The sequence below is a fragment of the Gymnodraco acuticeps genome, unplaced genomic scaffold, assembly GCF_902827175.1.
Source record: "Gymnodraco acuticeps unplaced genomic scaffold, fGymAcu1.1, whole genome shotgun sequence".
NCBI lineage: Eukaryota > Metazoa > Chordata > Actinopteri > Perciformes > Bathydraconidae > Gymnodraco > Gymnodraco acuticeps.
The window spans coordinates 119,140-139,761 of NW_022990229.1; the positions used below are offsets into that span (position 1 = coordinate 119,140).

At 42.5% G+C, this 20,622-nt stretch overlaps 1 protein-coding gene across 1 annotated transcript in view; it reads right to left on the reverse strand.

Moving 5' to 3' along the window:
• Positions 1 to 9,511: 9,511 nt before the first annotated feature.
• The window catches only part of LOC117547980 (SH3 and cysteine-rich domain-containing protein-like), a 49,120-nt gene continuing 38,009 nt past the window's right edge, over positions 9,512 to 20,622 (reverse strand). The window contains exons 10-12 of the mRNA XM_034218894.1: positions 16,483 to 16,534; positions 15,799 to 15,936; positions 9,512 to 10,728 (exon numbers count right to left, since the gene is read on the reverse strand). Of these exons, the coding sequence (XP_034074785.1) occupies positions 10,630 to 10,728; positions 15,799 to 15,936; positions 16,483 to 16,534 (289 nt within the window). The 3' untranslated portion in view covers positions 9,512 to 10,629. The remainder of the gene's footprint in view (positions 10,729 to 15,798; positions 15,937 to 16,482; positions 16,535 to 20,622) is intronic.

The window sequence follows — 20,622 nt, forward strand, 5'->3', positions numbered from 1 at the left end:
TACCACAGAGTAGCGGCCTCTGTGGCATATGCCGGAAGTACTTGCCACTGCCTGCAGATGCCACGAAGTGAGCCAGGCCCTACTGTCACAGTCAGGGCCGCCCCTGGCCGACTTGGGGCGACATTGTGAGATGAGGCCCCCCCCCCCCCCCCCCAACCGACAGGAGTGAAAAATGTTTTTTTGAAAACAAAGTAGGCTACTTTGCAAATATAATTCCTGTTTATTATTATTATCACAGTTACTTTTTTATACAGTGAGGTAAATGGTAAATGTGCATGTATGTCGTTCAGTATGTGTTTACAGGTGAATACGTCTGCATTTCCTGCCAAATACTAGCCTCAAAAAGATTAAAATATAATTAATGCAAATAAACTACTTCTACTAATAATCATAATCAATTCAATAATATAAATACTATATTATTTTTATTATAATATAGCTGTGATATAGTCAAGACAAAACATGCTTATGACATGCTCAAAAACTGATATTTCTTAAATCTGTATTCTAGTTAGGGATGGGTATCGTTTGAAATGTATCGATTCCGATTCCGGTTCTGCTTATCGATTCCGGTTCTTATCGATTCCCCGTTTCGATTCCAAAATTGTAAAATAAAGAGGTCAAACGTTTAGATAACAAAAATATATTTATTCTTAAAAGCTTTAACTGAAATTGTTACTAAAAAATATACATGCAATACAAATGTATTGCACAATAGCTGTGCTTTATTTTAACTGAGCTATGCCTGTGGCAAGCTATTAACAGGCATTACACTTTGCCTTTTCTTTTTTAGTGTAGTGGAGCCTCACTTCAGAGTGTTTACCGCGACCTATCTTTGGTGTTATGAAGTGACTGAGCTCGTGAAATGTCTACGGGAGGGCGGGGGAGCATCGCTGCGGGGCAACTGTGGACCTCTGTCGCCTGTCAGCGCAATTTATATGATGCCGTTTAAAAAAATGAAGGGCGGTGCCGGCCGTCAGCGTACCGAGCCGGCCGTCAACGGCCCGCTGACGACCGGCCGTTCTGTGATTCTCCAGGTCCGCCCTGTATTCCACCGGGTCACCGCAGCACCGCGGTGCAGACGGACCCGCTGGAATACAGGGTCTACCGCGTTTAGGAACCGTTAAGCAGAACCGAAATTGTGTATTTTGTATGGGTACCCGGTACCCGGCATTTTCTTATCGGTTCTCATCTGGAACCGAGTTTCGGTTCCCAACCCTAATTCTAGTTCCCTCTGTCAGCAATGTATCAACAACTACACACACATTGCTATCAGTATTTCTCTGTGTTGTGGTTGACATGATGATGACTGTTAGGAGTTAAGGGGAGAGGCTGAGCATCACCATGAAATGTGCAAATTGACATAAAAAATGAATAAAAGGGGGAAAAATGCTCCATGTTTTTTAGGCTGTAAACTTTAACTAAGCCAACTAGACAGACAGTGTATTACTCTTCCTCCTGTACATTAGCAGATCAAAGGCATAACATACTTGAATGAATGGTAAATAAAGAATGCTGGAAATAACTGCATCTCCATTAGCCTGTATGCTCTGCAGAGACATGCCTTCTTCATGTCGTGAATTGCAGCTGATGTTTTAATATGGCAATTGGCAAAAGTTTAGCATTTGACTTATACAACATTCGCAAGTTGTACATTTGACTCATACAATAACCCACCTTCGAGTGATGCTCTAGTTTCTTCATGTTTTGGTTTTTCCCTCTTGCTTGTGCCGGACTGAAACTGTATTTTCACCGACATCTCTTCACCTGCACTAGTGGCCGTATCAAAGCCGTGATTGGTCAGATGTCGATTCATTGCAACGGTGTCGGGTTACAGACGTGCTCCCCTTGTCACCTCTCACTCTCGCGGGGGGTGCGCACAGCAGCTGAGGCCCTCTGGGCGGGGCCCCCTGCGCAAGGCGGGGCCCCATGCAGCCTGCGTGATTGGCCTGTAGGGAGGGGCGGCCCTGGTCACAGTGTTGGCTTAGCCAAGAAGCTACAGGAATGATTAGGCAAAATGCTAAATAGTGTTACTTGTCTTTTTAGAGTTACATTTTCTAAATGAATGGCCAGTGAATGAATATACATGTGTTTACTTATTTATTTGGTGTAATATTATTCATTTATAGTCTAATATTAACCTATAAGTATAAACCAGTGAATTAATCTAATCTCTTTGTTTTTCCACATTTGTTAGATGAGGAATGACCCCAGCAGGACAAAGCCACACACCCAGAAGACTTTCAGGGAGCAGCTTGCTGCAGAATTGTTGGAGTTTGCTGAAGGCCCTGCTGAAGGCCCTGCTGAAGGCCCTGCTGAAGGCCATGCTGAAGGCCATGCTGAAGGCCATGCTGAAGGCCATGCTGAAGGCCATGCTGAAGGCCCTGCTGAAGGCCCTGCTGAAGGCCCTGCTGAAGGCCCTGCTGAAGGCCCTGCTGAAGGCCCTGCACCTCCACCAACCCCTCCTCCACCACTCACATGCATGCCCGAGTATTATGGGGAAGATGCCACCAAGGTCAGGAAGAACTGCAGGAGGTGCCTAGATGCTGGACTCAAAAGGGTGAAGACACCTGTGTACTGCAGGAAGTGCCAGGTCCCTCTGTGCTTCACTGTCAAAAAGAACTGTTTCAGGGAGTGGCACGATCTAAATACTGGAACATTCAGGTAGGTATAAAGTTCAGGTAGGTATAACGTTTTGCGAGTATTTATTTAAAAAAAATATATACTTGTTTTTATATACCTAGTGTGATTTTATTGTATAGTGTGTTGGTAAAATATTTGTTGTTTTTACAAACCTACACAGTGTGGTTTTATTGTATAGTACGTTGGTAAAAATGTTTGTTTTTACATGCCTATAGTGTGTTGGTAAAATGTTTGAAATAAATCTGCCCCAATTGGAGTCAAATGTTACCTATGTTTCCGTTTTTTTTTATTGTGCAAGTACACCTACACACAATGACCTACAGTGTAGTTTTATTGTATAGCGCATTGGTACAGTTACATACACACACAGCTACACTTATGCTACGTTCACACCGGACGCGATGCAACATTTGGGGGCGGCGCGATTACATGTAAAGTCAATGCAGAGACACGATCAGACGCGAATTCGCTCCGACGGCGCGCATGAAGCGGTGGACGCGGCGCGAATCATGCGATTGAAGGGGGCCGCGTCAAACGCGAGAGTTCAATGTTTTCAACTCGGGCGTCAAATTCACGTGACGCGTTCTCGCGGAAGCCAATCAGCGGTGAGGATCTCAGCCTGCCGTCACTGACGTTCAACCAGAAAACATCAGCCATTAGCTGTTAGCAGTTAGCACACAGAGATCACAACTCCTCATATCTGTTCAGAAACTGTACAAAAGTTAAACAAGAACAAACCACAGACTGTCTGTGTCATGGCGAATACAGTCGCTGGTTTATTTATGTCTGTAGGCCGTTGTTATGAGTGTGGCGTGAGCATATACAACGTTAGCTTAGCCTGGTCGACCCAATCTCCATTCAGAAAACAAACATTTTAAAAGGTTTTTCGCCTGCCGTCTTGTCTGCAGACTTGTCAAGCATTAATTCATGGTTTTTACTAACCGGTATCAGTATGTTATGTCGGCATCATTTAGAAACGTGTATTACAATTTAATCACGGTAAAATATGTTCATTTTGTTGTAGTTGTAGCTCCCGAGCTAGCGCATCTTGTTTGAATGATGAGAGTAAACACAGCTGGCAGCCGCGGTGAAACTCGAGCGTTTAGAGCGAAGCGAATATTCGCATCGCGTCCGGTCTGAACGCAGCATTACACATACACACCTACACATACCAACACAGCTACACAAATGTTTATTTTTAAAAATTCTTATTTTTTTAAATATTTTATGTTTTGGGTGGAATGAATACCTATAGTGATGATTCAATGTAATACAATGATTTTTATAGTCTGGTACCTGAAAAAGGTCAAATGGCACTGATGGAACCAAATGTGCCCAAAGCTTATTCCGCCTGGACTTTATTTTCATAAACCTCTAACAAGGTCAAATGTCACTTGTTTTGCCTCAATCTTGATACAGTGTACTTATTATGTTATACTTTGGATTCCTAAAGCTTTTAGGCTACTAACCCATCATTCAAGGTTGGTGTTACGTTCCCTTCTAAATCTAGGGGGTACAAAGGGAAGTAACAACACACCAGGATGACCAAGCACGACAAAAAGGAGAGAAAACCGATCTCTGAGTAACAAACCAGTCGTTTAATGAACAAAACATGAACACGGCTCACCAGCCAACTTGCAAAACAACTCTAGCAACAAAACTATATACTGGAGACATGGACACCACGCTGCACACATCCAGCCCGGGGAGAGAGAGACAGCAACCTTCCTCCTGTCCTATATGGAGGCCCTGATTGAGGATTGGGAGCACCTGGGGAGAGGCTGCACCTGGGGACAATCAGGCTGCACCTGGGGAGTCAGAGGGAGAGAGAGAAAAACACACACACGACCACACAAACACTACGGCACGTAACAGTTGGTCTTCACTATAAGTAATGGGTTTTCTTTAGGCGGAGACAAGAATTTACATTTTTTTGCTATGTTCCATCTGAATTTACTCTGACACAGACAAATCTATATTGATTTTGACACTTCTACATCCAACTCACAGATGTAACCTTGCTTTGATAACAACAATTATTCATATAAACCTTTTAGAAGTGAAGTTATAGTCATTTGTTCTGGGAATGTCATTTTTGAGCCTGAAACCTGAAAAACAGGCTCGGGGTTTAACAGGTTAAAAGAGGACTTTTTTTATTCCAGCCCATTTTCAGGTTCATATTTGTATTTTGTGTCTCTACTGTGACATGTCTCCATGCTTTATTGTTCAAAAAGGTCTAGTTTTCTCATGCTGCCTGTGCTGCCTCTTTTCACCCTCTGTCTGAAACCAGAGCCCAGTCTGCTCTGATTGGTTAGCTGGCTCTGTTGTGAGTGGTCAACCGCTTAGAGATGTCCCGCCCCTTAGCCTATCACATACAAGGTGTTGGAGCACTAGCACTATTACTTAATGCTCTAAATGTTGTTCATTTTTGTAAAACACTATGAATTGCCTTGTGTTGAAAGGAGCTGTATAAATAAACTCTCCTTGCCTAGCCAATAGAGCAAGCGTTACATAGTGATGTCATTATGATACTGAACTATACAAAGACATCCAATTGAGGCGTTTCAGGCAGGGGTGTGGGATAGAAACTCCAGCTGGAGGGAATTTGGTGGTTTTAAACTTTGCTGACCATTTACATGCACTAAAACCTATAACACACAACAAGAAAGGAGAAACACCAAAAAGCCTAATAGGGCCTCTTTAAACGTGTGACCACCTGGTGACCACCTGGTGACCACCCAATGGACTGTAGATGGAAATTCCTTCCAAGCTAAATGCTACATTACAATAAATGGTAACATTTAAGTTTAATATGTTACATGGTCTCTTACAAATAAAATAAAAGAGAGGTGTGTTACTTATTACCAAATAAGATAGATAACAGTCAGTAAAACAATGGCATGGTAATACAGTGTTTCTAATTGTGTGTGTGTGTGTGTGTGTGTGTCAGCTTCTCACCTCCTCTGTATGGTCAGTGCTCCGCCTCAACTCTTATTTGAACTAGAATGGAAATCCTCCTCCTCAGTCTGGAGGTCCAGAAACGTACACAAGTTAAACAACCGCTGAAATGAAATGTGTCTCGTAAATATTTAAAACAAAAAGGGAAAATGTATCTGGAATTCTTACGAGCATGAGATGCACATTGCTGATTGCTGATGAGTCATTGATGTATCATCAGCTTCACCTTCTGTGGCTTTTTATAATTTGCATGCCTCTCAAACGCACATATTAGCACCGCACGTGGCATTTCCCCTGCTAAAGTCAGACACTGAATTTAAAAAGAATGTCTTACAAACACGTGAAAGTATTTCAAATGTACTTCTTAAAAGAAACAAGCGCAGATGTGTTTTATTTTACTACACAATAAATCAGTTAACCTACAGACAAACATGTATTAACTTAATGTATTTAGTTTAGTCCTAATATGTATGTAATTGCTGCAGGGGCCTGGCAGCTTTTTTAGGGATATGTAGACAACAAGTTTATAGAAAGTGACCTCTTGTCCATTTATTTATTTACCATTTAATATATCGATAAATTCATCAAGTTATATTTGTTTCAAATATATTGTTTTTATTGTTCCCCTTTTAGAGAGATTTAAAAAAGATTGAAGATACTGAAGATTTATTGCATAATGAACATGCAATGGGCTTCAACTTTAATGACTCAATATTTATTTTCCCCTTCTTGTTTTCACATATTAGTAGTTGTTTTTTCCTTGACATAAAGACTTCCCTTACTGGCAAGTGTGTCATAGTGTTAAAAGCAGCCTTATGGAAAACACTATGACACTTATTTGAGAAAAAAAACGACATTCATCAAATTCCAATGTAGCTGTGTTTGGTTATTATTGAAAAACCCAAGAAGCTGCAATATAAAGAACACAATGTTGAATGAGTGTTAATCCTTCCAATAATACGTGACCTGTTTTTACACCTTTCTTATTATGAGACTGAATCGAGCACTATCCCCTTCCTGCTTCAACTACTGAGACCATATTTAACACCCGCAGTTCATCTTCCAACTCCTTTGCACGCACAACATGAAAAATGTAAAAAAAGAAAGTAGGACCTAATTGTTTGAATAGGTAGATAGATAGTCTTTTTTACCTATGGGAATGTAACCCATGTACCTTAAAAACGTATAAACCCCCAAAGTTCCTTCATCATGTTACTTAATTTGGCATTTATTGATTTTTGATGTGCTTTAATGTAAATTGAGTTGTGCATCCAGGGCAACATTGGACTCTTGCTCTGGTCTCTCCTACTCCTGAAGGTACCAGCTAGTTGTTAACTGTGTCTTTCTGGTGTGTGGTGATGAGCAGGTATTGTAGGCTACAGGTTTTTTTTTTTTTTACTGAAATCTGTTCTTTGCTGCATCTCAAAATGACACAAGAGTTGAGAAAGTGAACCAAAGGTAGCAAAAAAACAAAACAAAGTGATGCCATAAAGCTCTGTAGAGCCGAGCGAAACTGCGTTGTGTGATAATAATCAATTTTTAACAAACAATCATAATGTTCTTACACTCAAACATATTAATTTAAACCATTGCTCAAAACATTAACATAGTACAGCTTTAAGTTGAGCATTTTCTGATTAGTTTTTTGTAAGAGAGCTTAATATGAATGGTGGACCAAGGTAAAAGTGTGCCACTCATTTGAGACACAGTGTGAATACAGCTCAGTCAGTTCAACCCAGTTGGTGGATGTTGCTGCTACTCTAACAAACCAACAGGTGGAGCTAGAGTCTCGTCGGTATCCTGCAGTGACGCTGGTTGTGTGTCATCACACAGACACACTACAGGAACATGGGCAGTCATTAAGTGTCTGTGAGTGTCTCCACTTCTATACTTAGGCTTCCAGAGACAATTTAAACATGCAGGCAGATGCTAAATGTAGCTGCTGAAGCCTCTGAGGTCTGAAGCAGTCCCTCATGGTGGACTGTGCAGATGGTCTGGTCAGATGGTCCGGCACATCAAATGGGGATGAATCATGATCAAATGAAACATCAGTTTACAGTTAAGGTTTGTTAGTAATACATATTTTACTTAATGAAGTAAAAAAACTAAGCCAAATACTCTGTTTTCACTGCATAGCCCACTGTGACACTCTTACAATGAGCTGCAACTACACAGTACATTTCTCTGAGTAAAATTGACTCAAATGTTACTCTAAAAATATTACATTTGGTCCCAACCTATATAGAGTAAAATGTACTCTTTGTTCAGAGTTGTATTTTTAGAGTTCATTTTACTCTATTATGTGCTTAGATTTGACTCTGCTTAATGGTTATTTACTCTATGTAGCGTATATTAAAAACAACTCTACTGCCATTTTACTCATAATAGAAGGTAATTTTACTCCCAATCGAACGTCATTTCACTCCAACTAGAAGGTAATTTTACTCCAAATAGAAGGTAATTTTACTCCAACTAGAAGGTAATTTTACTCCAAATAGAAGGTCATTTTACTCCAAATAGAAGGTAATTTTACTCCCAATAGAAGGTAATTTTACTCCCAATAGAAGGTAATTTTACTCCCAATAGAAGGTAATTTTACTCAGAATAGAATAAATGAACCATAATGATCTTTATAATAAAAAAGGTCAATAAACCAAAGTGCTTAAGTAACACGAGTGGGCGTGTATGAAGCTGACCATTGAGCGGCCCGACCAAGCAAGCAGGCAGAGAGTTAAAATACAACCCGGTGTGGGCATTTATTCATCGCTGTGGTTCATGATACACAGCCTCAATATGACTGTCTCACATGAACAGTTACCAGCAACAAGGACCTCACACACACTAACAGGAAAACAGAACCTACATACACACAGGACTAATCAAACCAACAAGACACAGGTGAGGAGGGAGGAGAAACACAGGGCACCAGGTGAACACAATCACCAGCAATAGACAAGACGGGAGGGGGAACACTTTTCAAACTACAACAGGAAACAGAGACAGACAAACTAAAACATAGACAGATCGTGACAAATAGATGCATAAATGACATAGATTCACATGCTTCCTGTGCAATGTTTTAGCGTGGAACAAAGTAATATACTTCGCCAAAAATTAAGCTATATAATATAAGACACCGAGATCTACGCCCCCAGAGATCACCTCCGTTACAGCGTGGTCATGGTTTGACTCCAATAGAATTGACTCTGCATTTTTGATCGCACTCTAGAAGCTATGAGTAATAAATACACTCCAAAATGATTAAATATCACTATTTCAGAGCAAAATAGTAATTACTCTGGAAAAAATACTCACCAATATTTCCTGTGTATACAGCTTAAATATAGTGGCCAAACAATCTCTAATTATCTACTTCTTTTTGTATCACTTGTAGCCTTATCACACTATTTAGCAGCGGAGGGAATTAGAATTGTTATACAATTTTTTTTCTTTGAAATGTGGACTCACAATTGAACTTAACCAATACAAATATAGAAAAATATAAATATAAAAATATAAAACATATTACTATGACTAACACGGTTGACTTTTCATCAATGTTGGCATGAAAGTTATTAGTTAGAATTAAACGATTTTTAATAATCTAGTCTACTGCTTCTCGCGCTGTGAAAATGAATTTGGTTCTTTGCACTCTGTGAATAACTGAGTCACAATCCAGTTGTTTTCACTGACAAAGATCACATCATAAAATACATATTTGCATGCTGCATAATTTCTTTGGGCCCACTTGAGCAAATTAGCCTTTTACCGATTCTTATTCATAGACAAGAGAGATATTTGAAGCATGACGGACATTTTTTAAATATTAGGCTTATGTTATTATAGGGAATTCAATGTAACAACTCTTGGGTACAGAAATAAGTCATACGTGTAAGACACCACAATATTATCAGGTTTGTTGTGATAAAGAATATTTTTTTATTTTGTATGTACAGTATTTACAGGACATTCAATAAAGCCACGTTTTAGTGCAGAACAACCTTTAAGAGATATACTATATCTACTATGATGTAAAACCTCTCAGAATCACCAAAAAGAGAAATAATTTAATTAAAGACAAACCTTAAAAGATCAGTCAAATGGATCCCAAAGCATGGAAACAATTTAAAAGGTAAACATTTGTAAATAACAAGTTTGTTTTCTAGTGGAACACAGATTTTAAATAAGGGTTCTGATTTTAACGATAAAGAAAAATGCATATTACCGTCACCATTGAGTAATTCAGGAAATGCAATGAGTCAGATTTGAAATCTGGGGAAAATGAGGGCGATATTTTGAAAAGACCACTGAGCATTTCTGAAGTCTTTGATTGTGACAAATTCCTCTGAAAATACTCCCTCAAATCTCTTTGTTGTGAATGACCTTCTACCTTAGGACTGTCACTGTAGTTTGGAAGTTATGGCAAGTTTAAAAAAATGTTTTAAGTAGAAAGTAGGTTTACTGTGATACAATTTTCCATTGCCTTCTGAGATCTGGCATTTTGTCATCCAAAATAATCACCCATTTATTACAAACTTCAAATCCTTGGATTAAAAGCTACACTTTTGCCGGCAACATGATGTCAAAGCATGAGAAACTAAACTATTTGTAAGAGGAATGGCATTGGATGTGCTTTGTGTTTGTTTCCTTTTCTTTAGTTTAAACAGCCAGACGGGAGTTTCCATTTTTAAAAACAAACAGTTTGTGGCAAAATCAAACTAAGGGGAACAGAAACACTTAGATCAGCTTTATAAATTAAATCAAATCCAGTGAAACAGAGGGCTTCTGTTTAGCAAACACACTATAATGTCTACTTTAGCATTTAGCCCTGTGTTAGAGGGAAGAAGGTACGGAGACTCGGACCCACAACAAAGCAGAGTCTTCATTCACAAAACCAGTATCACTTTAACATCAACACTTCTGAGGAGGCAAAGTCTCTCCCTGGTTTCTCTGAGCCATTTTGCAGTTTTAGTTTCCTCCTCCTCTTGGTTGTCTCAGTCTCTCTCTTTCTGTCTCTGAGTGCTTGTCTCATATGATTTCCAGAACATCGCAGGGCACGAAGCCTCTCTTCTTTCCACTCGCCACTCTGATGAAGCCGCTGTGTTCGCCCTCACTGCTCACACAGATCTGAGGCAAATAATGAAAATGTACTTTAATAGAAATTGAAAATAACCAGTGCAGTCAAACATACAATAAAACATTTGATCAATGTTAGTAACAGATGGAAGGACACAATATCTGATACTGATGTGAGGTCGATATATATACTTTAAAGTAGCCCTGTTGTCTTTTTTGGCTCCTAGGCCGTTTCTCATGTTTTAGGTTAGGCATTAGGGGGTGTAACGGTATCCGTATTCGTCCCGTACCGTCACGGTTCGGCGCATGCAGTCACACCGCGAATACGCCTTTTTTTACGAGTGGGAAAAAAGTCTGTCACTCAGGGCAGTATATATATATATATACTATATATACTATATATAATCCAGGGGGCGGTATTGCGCCTAAAAGCCAGCCGGCCGTAAATAACAAATGAAGAACAAGAACAAAACACAAAAAAACGAACACAATACATGAAGAAGAACAGTTAGTAGCTATGGCGAGTTCACACAACACACAGGAGCTAGAAGACCCACCTGCTTCTTTTAAATCAGGTGTGTGTGGGAACATTTCGGGTTCCCTGTGGACTACAACAATGATGGGGTGCGAGCGGTGGATCGGACGAGGACGGTGTGTCGGCGTTGTTCGACAGCAGTGCGGTATGCTAGTGGTAACACGTCAAACATGCTCAATCACATCCGAGTCAGTCTCAGTCCCCAGCGAGAGGGTTTTCTCGACGGCAGGTGACATAGTTACATTACATTACATTACATTGCATTTAGCTGACGCTTTTATCCAAAGCGACTTACAATAAGTACATTCGACCAGGAAGACACAACCTTGAAGAAAACAGAATCATATAAGTACATCAGGTTTCATAGAGCTAAACATTTCAAGTGCTACTCAACTGGCTTTAGGTAAGCCAGTCCTTTATTAGTATAAAAGTGCTTCGTTAATAGTTCTAACGCTCGAAGTGGAGTCGAAAGAGATGAGTTTTCAGTTTGCGCCGGAAGATGTGCAAGCTATCTGCCGTCCTGATGTCAATGGGGAGCTCATTCCACCATCTTGGAGCCAGGATAGCAAACCCACGTGTTTTCGCCGATGGGAACTTGGGTCCCCCTCGCAGCGAGGGCGCAACGAGTCGTTTGGCTGATGCAGAGCGTAGTGCACGCGCTGGGGTGTGCGGTTTAACCATGTCCTGGATGTAGGAAGGGCCAGATCCATTCGCAGCATGGCAAGCAAGTACCAGTGTCTTGAAGTGGATTCTAGCAGTTACCGGAAGCCAGTGAAGGGAGCGGAGGAGCGGAGTGGTGTGGGAGAATTTAGGAAGGTTGAAGACCAGACGAGCCGCTGCATTCTGGATGAGCTGCAGAGGTCGGATGGCACATGCAGGTAGACCAGCCAGGAGGGAGTTGCAGTAGTCTAGGCGTGAGATGACGAGAGCCTGGACCAGAACCTGAGTCGCTTTCTGAGTCAGCTGGGGACGTATCTTCCTGATGTTGTAAAGCCTGTATCTGCAGCAACGGGTTGTAGCAGCGATGTTTGCAGTGAAGGACAGGTTGTTATCTAGGGTCACACCCAGATTCCTTGCAGTCTGAGTCGGGGAAACAACTGAGGTGCCGATGTTGATTGTTAGGTCAAGAGTGGGACAATCTTTTCCCGGGAGGAAGAGCAGCTCAGTCTTGTCAAGGTTGAGCTTGAGGTGGTGAGCAGACATCCACTGAGAGATGTCAGCTAGACAAGCAGAGATGCGTGCGACGACCTGGGTCTCGGAGCGGGGAAAGGACAGAATTAATTGGGTGTCGTCAGCGTAGCAGTGGTAAGAAAAACCATGCGGGCTAGTTACCGCCAACAGATCTGCCCTCACTACTGACAACGTAGACAAACTCATCTTTTTGAAGAACAACTTGAAAATAGAGTAAAGCTTGAGTACCTTTTATGTAAGGGATAATGTGCAGCAACGCGGTCATTATGGGGAAAAGAACACCGACAGGCTGATCAGGAGCCCGACGCGAAGCGGAGGGATCTAGATCGGCATGAAGGTGTTCTTTTCCCCATAATGACCAAGTCGCTGCACATTATCCCGCTTATTACATGGCCACATTCTCAACAAAGTAATATTATGAATCCCAATATTAATTGAAATGCTTTTATGGATTTAGAAAATTATTTTATTGATTTAAAAAATAGTTGTATTGATTTAAATTGACATGCATCCGCTAAGAAAAATAGTCCGTTGTTACCGTTTGAACTAACGTAGCAACGGCAGGAAGTGCTTCGATAGCGTTTTTGATTACAGATTTGAAAACATCGCTGCTTGCTTTAAAAGTAGCACAATTCATGATGTCAAACCTTGGAAAGTATCTAGATATCCCTGCCCTAATGCCAAAGGAACTGCACACTGAATATGTGTCGCCGTTTGATGTCTATGTCTGGACCGCTGCGTAAAAAGGAGGGTTTCTGCCCGTTACTTCTCCGCTGTTTTTCTTGTCCCTCTTGTCTTTTTCTTTTCTTCACTGGGGACTCATCAGCCACTAACCATTACTCCAAATTACTGTGCTCTCCAAATATATTAAAATTAATGTTAAAATCCTCCATGTTGCTATCACACAACAGCGGAAAACTAAAGACAATCAGACAGTTTGCTTGCTTTTCAAACTGTTACATTTGAAAAACAGTTAGAGCGTCTCTTGTCAGTTTGAAAAGCCAACGGTAGGAACTGCTTGCGTTTTTGAGGAGCTTTTTGATTACAGATTTGAAAACATCGCTGCTTGCTTTAAAAGTAGCACAATTCATGATGTCAAACCTTGGAAAGTATCTAGATATCCCTGCCCTAATGCCAAAGTAACTGGCAACTGAATATGTGTCGCCGTTTGATGTCTATGTCTGGACCGCTGCGTAAAAAGGAGGGTTTCTGCCCCGTTACTTCTGCGCTGTTTTTCATGTCCCAGTTCGAAAAGCAAACTGCATGCAGTTTGCTTTTCGGCCCCAACGGTATACAGATAAATCGACCGGACTTCTTTCTGAAGATGTGAGCGTCCTTAACAACGGTCAATAAGTCCTTGACAGCGGTCTGTCTGTTCGGTATTAACAACGTGTCACGTGTTCTGAATTGACCAATCAGAATCGAGTATTCAACTAAGCCATGTAATAATTAGGCATAATGGCCTCACACACTCACAAGTTAATTACACATGTTAGACATTGCTCCTAAAGGTACAGATTTTATTTAGTTTTTTATTTATCATTGTATTCATTTTATATTTAGACATCAGGAGATGTTATACAGAACTGTATTGCCTTTTATTGATTGTGATTGAAACACTTTATTATTTATTGAAATATTTTCAAGACATTCTTTTTAGTTGTACAGCTTATTTAACCTTTTTGTTTGACATCATAAATAATATGGCCATGATCTGAGTGTGTGTGTTACTGTTTGTGGTTTGTTGTTAGCTGTGTAATACAGTTAATGATTCCAAATATTAGAGTTCCTTATTTTCATACCAAAACTTGCACTACTGTTAAAAATAAATAACAGCAAAAAAGAATTATGCATTTGGGACTTTTTTTGCTTTTCCTTGTTGTACCGAACCCGTACCAAACCCGTACCGAACCGTGACCCCCAAACCGAGGTATGAACCGAACTGTGACTTCTGTGAACCGTTACACCTCTATTAGGCATGCATCTACTTTGATAACCTGTCAGTTTTCATGTTGAACTGTTCTACAACTACATGCTTTATGGTATTTTGCAAATCTAATAGTCAATAAAGATTTGTATGTATGAACCATAAAGCGCCCACATGTCGTCTAGTCTAAACATAATCAACAAAACTTCAATTTTAATTTTATCTTTGTCTCTCTCATCTCTGTTTTTATGGTCCAGCTCAAAGGGACAATTTACAAACGCAACCTATTTTTAAAGATGATGATGATGATGATGATGTAGTTGTGCTTGTTTATAATATTGCTATGATTATTAGATTCCCTGAATGACACTCTTGATAGATTAGAACACATTGTATCTGCATACTGGCTTTTAGTACGCTCCAAAACCTTCCCCTGGGTTTTGTGTCAACGGAAAAGACAGGCAGCGGGTCACAGACTCTACTCGTTTTATCAGCGGTTTCATCTCCACTGGGGGTTCTTTACTTAAAATCCCAACATGTCCTGGAAAGCATTGTGGGAAAAAAGGGGCATGACCTAAGTAGAGCCATTATACCAAAATGGTAATCTAATGGTTACTCCGGCGAAGGATCCTTTCAGCATACTCCAGTCAATCTTTTCAGGTTATAGGTGAATGCGAGGGAAGAGTAAGGGGCAACGTGGGGGCTGCAGGAGGGTAATAAGATGGCTAAAGAGCTGCTGGATGATGTGAATCTGATGAGCTCTAATGACAAGAGTGTGATCATGAATTACACCCAGGTAGAATGTGGAAGTTTAAATATTCACTCTGAAGGTCATTGCTCCCCTAACCCATAATGACAAGGACGTTCATGTGATCAAGACTGCTGATGTTTCGTTAATTAATAATGTGTTTTGTGTTGTTGTGGCTCTAAAGGCAGGCAATTGACTTTAACAACAATCCCACTGTTAGTTTGTAAATGGGTTTTTCCCCCAAAAAAATACACATAAACTGAGCTATCTAGCCTGTTATACGTTTGATTGATTGATTGATCTGGCAGTTTTAAGAATGTACCTCTACATAATAAAACATTTGTGTTTGGCTTATAATCAATGCTATTCATTTATTATCTTATTCCTTTTGCAAGATGTTTATTTATAATTATCATATTTTTACTATCATACTTGCATTTTGTTGTATTTTGCTGTCGTGAAGCACTATCTACTACTATGTCAAAACCCAGAACAGGAAAATAGAAGAAATATAACACGGAGAGTTGCAGATGCAGAAGATAAAGCAGGCCATAATTACAGGGCAGGATAATGAAGGATATAAATAAACACTATTTTAGAAAGGACATCCTACAGCCTGTATTTATGTTAAGACTTTACACTTGACATGTCGATAATCAGCCTATCATCAGCCTATACTCATCATCATCATAAGGTTTATACAGTAGGTGTGTACAGTACCTGTCCCTCCTTTAAGGTGATCTGTCCTTGTTCCTTACAGCCGATGAATGTCCTGTTACACCTGAACACTTGGTCCTCAATCCCAGCCTGATGAACATAGGCCGCCGGGAAGTAACCGATCCTGTCCTCAATAACCCCCTGAAGAAATATATGGAAAATAAACCACTGGTTAGATAAAATCCTTAAAACACAGTACAGTACATTACTTTCTACCTATACACCTGGTTCATAGATATAAAGAGGATACGCTACGCTCACCTTCAGTACCTAAACATTGTACTGTGCATGTGTAACAACAGTATCCATATCAAACTGACCAGATGTCTCTGTTAATCTACAGCCGGTAGAAAACAGCAGCAGAGTTAAAATGCGTGATGAGTTTCTTCATGGTCTGGTGGTAGCAGGCTGCCTCTGGACAGTCACGTTTTCACCCTTTTGTCTACCCAAAGTATCTGTCGTGCAGTTGTGTCAGCCTGTTGCCTCGCTCATATAATTTAGAGCTCCACTTCTTATTTGGGCATTTTGGTGCTTTGTGGAAAATCCACATTTCATGTAAACCGTTCAAAACTGCTTCCGTTATCTTGTAACTTTTAATCTTTGAAGGTTAATTATAATATAAACAGAAAATGTTTAAGATGACTTGTCACTATTCATAATGGTGTTATGAGTTGGTTTTGAACCTACCTTCCACCAGTCATCATTCGAGTCGTCAGCCACTAAGATTCTGTCTCCTGCGCTGCAATATAGAGCACAAAAGACAAAGATACTGAAAAAGGGAACGTTTTCCTCCTCTTATCTTCATGGTTTGATGAATCTATGTATAGTGACAGAAATCCCCTTTACAAAGTAAGTAATAATAACCACATCAGTAGTCATTTAGCTAACAGTATAAAAGTTCATTGGCTAGAAACGAGAATCCTGTTCTATGTTATTTCTATGAGAAATTGTTGACTCTTTGTATAATAAGTTTTGTGATTGTTTAGAAGTGAATCTTCCACTGTTGTCATGGCACACTTCATATCTGCTGTACAGTGCAACAGGGTGAATCAGATAGCACCTACAAGTTATTGTATCTGTCAACAATAAGAGAAGCTGCACCTCTTCACTTGATCTCTCTGACAGGCCCTCTTGTATAGCCAAGCAGATGAAGGTGTTTGTGGGTTTTTTCCGGATGCACCTTAGATCCTGTTTGCTTTAAGTAATTGTTCTTTGTCCAGTAAACACATTAATCATTTTACCGCATGTGCCATAATTACAAACATCTGTTCCAAGCCGTTGGCTAAATTTGATCAATAAAAATCAAAAGGGCCAGCGCAGTTGAGCCAAATGTTGGCTTACGTAATTTCCCCATTTTCTTCTCCTTGTGGTTCGGTTACAATACTGGCTGTGCTCTGTAATGCTCGCCATGAATCAGAAAAACACAGTTTATTGCAGGTGAGAAACAGCATAGCACCCGGTGTTCTATATCGTATAAGGCTTCGCCCTCTAAGGCTATCGCTATTGGGTAATCCCCACTGCACGTGTGCAGCACTGACAGACTTATTCCACGCCCACCTATGACGTGGGCCCCACCTCCAGGCTCACTTCCGTATAAATAGGAAGTAGGCCCTACAATCCACTCCTACTTTTCTTCAGCACTCCGTTGCAGAAGCATTGACAGGCAAAACAAGTTCTTTTAAGAGCTACTTACTGAAAAGCAAACATTCCTCCTAAAAAGCTTTGTTTTTCTGGTAAGATGGAGACTGGGCAGGAAAGTCAAGGTTGCGTCAGGGATTGCCTCGTATGCGGGTCGGGCTACATTATGAGCTTTGACAGGCACTCACAGTGTGAGTCCTGCCTGGGAATAGAGCATGCGAACGCTGCTCTCACTCCCGGGGTATCATGCTCGCATTGTGCCCGTCTCCCGCAGGCCCTCAGACAGCAGAGAGTGGACGCTCTCGCTGCTGCAGCTGCCGAGGACGATTGGCCCGTCCAGGAGGAGTACTCCGGGGACAAAGCCCTTGACTTCCTGGATCCAAATGGCGGGCACGAGTCGGACGACTACGTCCCCTCCATTCAGGGATCACCGGGTGATTCCCCCCATTATCTCTCCCCTCCACACGGAGGGAGACAGGTAGGGGACCCAGTGTAGGTCCGATGTATGATCCCGTGAGCCCTATCTCTGCCACCACGGCGTTGCCGTCGATTGGCGGGATTCTCCTGGAACTTCCGGAGATTATATCTAAAGCGGCCGCCTGGAGAAATCTCCCCGTTCCCCTAGCTCAGGAGAGCTCGCCTCCGGATGATATGTCCGGGGTGTTCTCCCGGGTACACAGGGTCAGGAGTGACCCGGTCTGGCCACGCTTCCCGGCCATAAGGAAGTACCAGGAGGGGGCGGCGGCAGACCCTGGAGCAATGAGGGCTCTGATAGGGACATACGTGCCCCTCACGAGAGTGGTGGGATTCACGGATGTAGGTTTCCCGACCGTGCCTCCTCTAGAGCCGAACCTCACGGCGTTCTTTGGGGCTAGGCAGGCCAGCACGGTTACCGGACGGCAACCCATGCTGGCTGCCACCAAAGATCGGTTTGTCGCCCGACAGACGGACCGAATGCACCAGTGTGCGTTTTTGGCATCAGCGGCGGCGAACAATATAGCGTTGCTGTCAAACTCCATGGTGGAAATGTCCGAGCAGTCAAAAACCATGTCCTCAGTGGAGGCTGAGGAGATAGGTAAGGCGGCCAGTACTGCACTTACACTGTGCGCAGCAGTCGCAGTCTCGCAGGCGCGGATTGCGTGGGCGACACAGGTCCACCGGTATCTCTGGCTACAGCATGGGAATATACTGGAGGGTGCAGGAAAGGATCTGCTGGAGGCTCCAATCAGTCCGGACGGACTATTTGGACCACAGTTCCACACCATGGTGGAGACTATGAAGTCTGCGGCAGAGCAGGCAGACGACATAAGGCGTCACGCTAGCTGGCTTCAGGACAAACGTCCTCAGCAACAGCAGCGGCAGCAACGACAGCGCCCGCAGCCCCCGCAACAGTCTCAACGGGGGCAGCGGCGAGAGCAGCAAAGGGCGTCAGAATCGCCCTTCGGCAGCTGCAAGGGCTCCGTCCCAGGTCTCCGCTCCTCCGCCGCAGAGACAGGATCTGCAGGCGACGAGTCGGAGGAGAAGGAAGAAACCCCGCTCCTGGTCTGCTCCTCCGAGAGAACCTCTGAGGAAGCAGAACCGAAGATGACTCTTTGGGGGGGGTTATGTGGGAAGAGAGAATTGTTAATAAAAATGATTCAAATCTCAACAGTGTGTCTGTAGCAACTGTGTCTCACATGTCCCTCACACTAGTCAGGCCGGCTGCCATTAATCTATTGATTAAAAGGCAGCAGGACTTGTTGCATAATCCATCTGTTTTTAACCTGTCGGTTAATAGACAGAGGGACTCGCCGTTTGAGCCAGCTGTTTCTAATCTGTCGGTTAGCAAACAGCTAGGCTCGCTGTATAAGCCTGCGGTATTTAACCAGTCGGTTATAAGACAGCAGGGCTTGACATTTAAATCGGCCGCTTCTATCCTTTCGGGTAACAAGCAGCGCGATGTTTCCTCTGTCTCAGTTGTGCCTACACACAGTCGTATTAAGCCTAGCGCGGCTATTACGCACAAGGTGAAAAGCACTGCCCACACTTCCGCGAGTTGGAGCGTAAACCCGGCTCAGGGTCCTGTTTATGAGCTTTCTCCTAAACAGAGACAGGATGAGAGTCGGTGTGTGATGCAGCGTGTGGAGACCCCTGCACAGCCCTTTAGGGCGGGCCCCCCCTTGGGTTGCTTCACAAGCAACGGCGGCAAGGGCTCTGGCATGGCTTGTCACCATGACTACCACAGCACAACAAAAACAGGTACGCCCGCTCTCAGAGCGGTGCTCAGAGTGGAGGCGGCTATGTTTAATGGACGGATGGATGAGCAGGCTGATCAGCAGAGGGTACTCTCTGCAATTTGCCTTACCCCCCCGCAGTTCGAGGGGATTCAGTAAACACTTCTGTCATCCCAAGAACAGTGTCTTGCGCTCCAGTCAGAGCTGCAGAAACTCCTGTTAAAGAGAGCAATTTCCAGGGTTCCTCAAGGGGAAGAAAATCAGGGGTTTTACTCCCGTTATTTTCTTATCCCGAAAAAGACCGGGGGGATGAGACCCATCCTAGATCTGTCAGCATTCAAGTACGGAAAAGACCGTTTCACATGCTGACAATCAAACAGGTAATGGAGTGTGTTCACCAGGGAGATTGGTGCACCTCCATAGACCTGAAGGATGCTTACTTCCACATAACCATCATCCCAAAACACAGGAAATTCCTGCGTTTTTCATTCCAGGGAATAGCGTACCAGTTCAATCGACTGCCGTTCGGATATTCCCTGGCTCCACGCACTTTTTCAAAGTGTGTGGAGACGGCGCTGGAGCCGCTACGCAGAGGAGGGATGAGAGTGTTATTTTATCTGGACGACCTGCTGTTGCTGGCTCGCTCCAGAGAGGAAGCTGCTTTACAGACGGTACAACTCGTATCTCACCTGTCAAGCCTGGGTTTCATAATCAATTGGGAGAAGAGCTGTCCTCTTCCCTCCCAGATCATCATGTATCTGGGAATGGAATTCAACTCAGCCCGCATGAGAGCACGACTCTCACAGCGGAGAGTGGAGAATTTGACAGCTCTCCTCAGGCGCGTCACACCCGGCAGGGTGGTGACAGCCCTTTCCGTGATGCAGCTGTTGGGTATGATGTCAGCTGGTCACGTGGTGATTCCCCTGGGTCTCCTTTACATGAGGAGACTTCAGAGGTGGTTTATTCGCCTGCGCAT